The 4,941-nt window shown below is 39.4% G+C and overlaps 1 protein-coding gene across 2 annotated transcripts; it reads right to left on the bottom strand.

Moving 5' to 3' along the window:
* Positions 1–480: 480 nt before the first annotated feature.
* LOC148934112 (uncharacterized) lies at positions 481–3,242 on the bottom strand. Of its 2 annotated transcripts, none has more exons than XM_089063304.1 (2): positions 2,879–3,242; positions 481–1,407 (listed from the first exon to the last, which is right to left on the bottom strand). In XM_089063304.1, the coding sequence occupies exons 1-2, from the start codon at positions 3,162–3,164 to the stop codon at positions 842–844; spliced, it is 852 nt and encodes a 283-aa protein (XP_088919430.1). In that variant the 5' UTR covers positions 3,165–3,242; the 3' UTR covers positions 481–841. The 2 variants fall into 2 exon arrangements, with proteins under 2 accessions (XP_088919430.1, XP_088919431.1); XM_089063305.1 differs by having other exon boundaries at positions 2,885–3,242.
* Positions 3,243–4,941: the final 1,699 nt, after the last annotated feature.

Below are 4,941 nucleotides of genomic sequence, written 5' to 3'. Positions count from 1 at the left end.
CAACTACGTACAAATAATGTCAACGGGTCTTGTTAGGTTGACATTTTTGGGCCTAATTGAGAATTGAGATGAAATGACAGCCACTCATTTACAATTTTCACGCGATGTCAACAGCGTGTAGTTTATGTCAACAAGGGGGTATTATCGTCAATAGTCTGCACATCAAATGTCAACAACTTATAGTTGACATTATATGTGTATAGTTGACATAAATTGTATATATGTAGTTGACATAAATTATATATGTAGTTGACATGGATTGTACACATAATTGACATTATATGGGTGTAGTTGACATGAATTGTATAAGTAGTTGACATTACATGTGTATAGTTGATATAGATGATATGGATCCATGTATTTTGTGATCCATTTCCCAAGGATTTACCCAATTTGTAGGTGATTGATCTAATATTTTTGTGAAGTAGATTTTCAATTGTATCAATAAAGGCAACCCAACAAGAAATAAGGAAACTAAGATAAACAAAGAAGGAAATAACATTGGATAGGGTGGAAATTGAGATACATAGTCATTGATGAAGCAAGCTAAGACACTTACAACATAACTAACATGCATCCATGGCTAGATCTTCAAGGGAACCACAAACCTCAAAGCATACCTCTACTTGATCCATGCTTGAACTAGCAATTGATGGAAATCCCATTCTTGAACTAGCAATTGATGGATTCAAGCAACCTAAATCTAGGAATTGGATAGAAACCCTCTCCAAGAGGAAACAAAGCTCTCAAGCATCTAATTTCATCAAAATCTAAAGAAAAGAAATGACATCAAGAGGTATTTATACTATGGGTCCAAAAATAGAAAGTTGGCCCACAAAATCTAAAAAAGCGGCATAATGGTCGGGCGTTTTTCACATGCCAAAATGCCCGGCCCGGGCGTTTTCGCTGTCCCCGGGCGATTTTCACAAGCAAAACGCCCGGTCGGGCGTTTTTCCCGAAGCTCTCGGCCTTCTCTGCGCGACTTCCGTAAAACCACCATAACTCCCTCATTTGGACTCCGATTGGAATGTGCAAGATACCCACGTGAAGCTGTTTCCAAGACGAAGACAATGGTTGTAGTTTCATAGCTTTCGGATGTAATCTCAATAGGACGATTTCCAGTTGAATCCAACTGTAGTTGAAATCCTTGACGCACGGCTTCCATGATCGTATCATCCTCCCCTTCTTGGAAAGGATTTGTCCTCGAATCCGAGCCGTCTCTATTCATTGCCTCATCGGGAATCCCTCTAGCTTTGTTGGACCATTGGCTTGTCTTCTCTTTCATCCTTGGGCCCCAATCAACCCATGGCTCACGCCGAAATGAAGACCCTTGACGTCTAGCACTCGTGGTCATATCATCCTCCCCTCCTTGGAAAGGATTTGTCCTCAAATCCGGATTTCGTACACCTACGAAATGGAAAAAGAGCAAATCAAATATGAAAGTATGATGAAAAGGATTAAGACCACTAACGGCTCTAAGAGACAATAATACACCAAAGACGTTGTGTGGGCCTCCAGAATCATGTTCCCTCATGCTCAAGGCCAAGTGACAATAAACATGAGAGCACAAATTAATGATTCCTTTCATGTCCAAATCCCTCCCATAAGAAATCAAGACAAAATCATCAAGATACCCTTCATAACAAAACTCAAACAACCTCACAATATAGGTATAAGATATATGTGCAAATAAACATACGCATTCCTTCACAATGTAGTCCCAAACAAAGCCATTAGATATAAAGTTCTTAACAAATAGACCATAAAACATCCCAACTCCATTGAATGGTTTGATGGACATGCAATAAAAGCAATCAACATGCCAAAACACAAATGCCCCAAGCACCTTGTTTCTATTTGGTTCGATCATCCTCATACAAATGATGCCCAAATCCTTGAACATCTCCACAAAAGATTTGGCATTCTCAACAAGACTAGGCATATACAAGAAAGGGTCCTCATAGTGTGTATATTCAAAGGTAACCGAATAAGGTTTATTCACAAGATTCATATTCTCAAGGTTAAACAACAAAAGACCATAAGGAACCATTGATACATCATTCTTGCTCAAATGAGAGCTAGTCCACAAATTCATATTTAACACATAGAGTAGGTTCATCACAACACACATCAAGTTTGCAAGAAGGATTATCATTTAACAAACAAAGTTCATCAATATGGATTTCATCCCATTGCCCCATCAATTTCAAGAGATTATCAAACATAAGGGAGCAATGTGTCCATAAACCTTCATGCACGACATGGAGACAAGACACAACACCATGCATATGATACTTGTAAAAAACTACATCAAGTATCATGAGAAATGTTTCCAAATTAGCCCCACACAATTGCTCTAGCAATTTTAAAACAATACCACAAACATGAGAACGATGCAATTTTATGCCATTAGTCACAACATCATCCTCAAGAGACATATGAGTGGAAAAATCCTTCACAAAACGGCCATAGAATACTCCAATCCCATTGAAGGGTTTAACCACTTTGCAATGAAGACATAGCAAACACCAAGTTCTAAAGTCATTATCCATGTTACTCTTCTTGGTCTTAGTATCCTCATCCACATACACATGAAGCTCAAAATTACCAACAAAGGAAAGTTTATGCATCTTAGCATGCAAGGAAGTCACTCCAACATTCAAGGTAGAAGCCACAAGAGAAATGTCATGTCTCTCAATGCTTGATTTTACCAAGAAAGGATCAATATATGGTGCAAAGGTAGATTTAGCATTCAAAGTTTCAAGCTCATGAGACCACTTTTTACACAAGACATCAATAACAAATTTATCAACACAAAGGGGTTTCTCTAATATAATCTCATTCAATGAAACATCACAAGGAGATAAGGATAGTGCACTTGAACCTTGGGCAAGGAGTTCATCCACTTGCCCTCGTTCCTCTTGTTCCTTCTCCGGGTGAGTAGTTTCCAAGCCATGTACAACATGATGCCTCACTTCCATGCCTTCAATTAAATTTCCTACAAATTCATGAACACAAAAAGACATAGAAGAAGTGTTAGTGGATAAGGGTTTAGTTTCCTCACCAAGGGCAAGAGGCAAAGGATCATTTGGTGCCCACCCAAGGTTGACCTTAGAATCTAACAAGCACCCTTTACTCACTTGTGCTTGTGGTTTTTCTCTCATTTGATATTTTTCTTTTCTCTCACCCCCACCACTCTCTCTTGACTTTTGCACCTCACACTCTTGTCTTTTATCACGCTCACTTGGCTTTTTAGACTCACATTCACTCTCAAGCCTTTTCTCTCTCTCTCGTTCTTTTTTTCTACTAATTTGGATTAAGCTCTTCGAAGAGGAGACATTTCCATATACATCAAGAGACTTATGTGATAAATGGAAAGAAGAGGGTGTAGCCAAATTACTTGATGAGTTACCTCTTTGGTTTGTGTCAACACCACCATGTGGGTAGGTAGGCCTCAACCGAGCTCTATATGAGACTTCTTTTTCAATTAACCTCTCAAACCCCTTATGGCTAACTTGATCTCTCACCCTCCTAGAATACCACTCTCCATGAGACTTGGGAGCTCTTTTCCCACTATATCCTCTATCAAGCCCATCTCCATGGTACCTTGATTCATAGTCACCTTTAAAACGGCCACGGGCACCATTTCTTCCCCCAAACCGATCATTCTCCATGTGATTGACTCTATTTCTATCATTCCCCCGTTGCCATCCCTCATACACCACTTCTTCCATCATCTCCTCCGGGGCAATATTAGGTAGATGGTTATCCCTAGAAGTAGGAGTCCTAGATGTGCGGCCTCCCTTCAAGGTGTTGAACTCCTCAAATAAAGTGTTTTGGGCGGCAAGCATGCGGGCTTCGGATTCTTTTGATTGAGCAATGGATTCTTTTGCTCGCACATCCATTTGGATCATCATCTCTTGTTTGAAATCCTTCATCATACGGGCCATCATGCTCACAAGGTCCCCATCGGGTATAGGGTGAGTCATGCTTGTTTCCTCCCCCTCCGCACTTGTCCCCGCCATTTTGTTGGACCGGGTGCGAGGAGGCATAGAGTAAGTACCTACAAATCAAACAAACACTAGGAACTAGTCCTAGAGGTTAGTAATAAAAGAAAGTAGAATTTAAGAAGATGAACTCAACCTTGATGTCCCAAACCCCCCTCAAATCACTCCCCAATAACTCTCGACAAAGGCTTAGAGTATTGTGAGAAAGGTGGATTCACTCACACTCACAACTCCAATTCCAAGATTTAAGTGCTTGAGGTGGATCAATCAAGGTATACTCCTTGGTCAACAAAAATCAAGAAGACAAAGCCATAAACACATATTAGCAAGATGCAAGTCAAGGAAAAACAAACAAGGGGTGACACTTTTGCTGAAATTTGGCTGATCTTTATGATTTTTTTTGGTATTGATTCCCGTGCCCAATTTGGATGAATTTTGGTGGATAGATTCCCAAACAAGTCTAGATCAAGGGAAAATGGTCATATATAGTCAGATTTGATGATTGGATATGTTTTGTATGGTTTTCCCCAACTATGCCAAAACAGGGCAATGATGTTAATCTCCACGGTTAACTAGGCAAACGAAGGAATTTTTTTGATGAAATTTTGCAGGTACGTAGGTCATATAACATAGATCATACACACCAAATTTCAGCTTAATCTAAGTACAATTGATCAATCCGATCATCCCAACAAAACAGAGCAAAAACAAAAGACAAAAGGAAAAATAACCCAACCCAAAGCAACAATAGATCAAACACCTAGTGGGTACTAGGCTCTAGATACCAAATGATATGGATCCATGTATTTTGTGATCCATTTCCCAAGGATTTACCCAATTTGTAGGTGATTGATCTAATATTTTTGTGAAGTAGATTTTCAATTGTATCAATAAAGGCAACCCAACAAGAAATAAGGAAACTAAGATAAACAAA

The sequence above is a fragment of the Salvia hispanica genome, chromosome 1 (genome assembly GCF_029641045.1).
Source record: "Salvia hispanica isolate PSC_SH4W2 chromosome 1, Shi_PSC_v1, whole genome shotgun sequence".
Lineage (NCBI taxonomy): Eukaryota > Viridiplantae > Streptophyta > Magnoliopsida > Lamiales > Lamiaceae > Salvia > Salvia hispanica.
This window is presented reverse-complemented; position numbering and strand designations above follow the sequence as displayed.

What these genes read in the sequence shown, in the direction of transcription:
- LOC148934112 (XM_089063304.1), bottom strand. Translation starts at nt 3,164, where the DNA reads ATGAGAGAAAAACCACAAGCACAAGTGAGTAAAGGGTGCTTGTTAGAT. An exon ending in ACTCCTTGCCCAAGGTTCAA is followed by an intron (nt 1,408 to 2,878) that starts GTGCACTATCCT and finishes TCCATTTCGTAG; the next exon opens with GTGTACGAAATCCGGATTTG.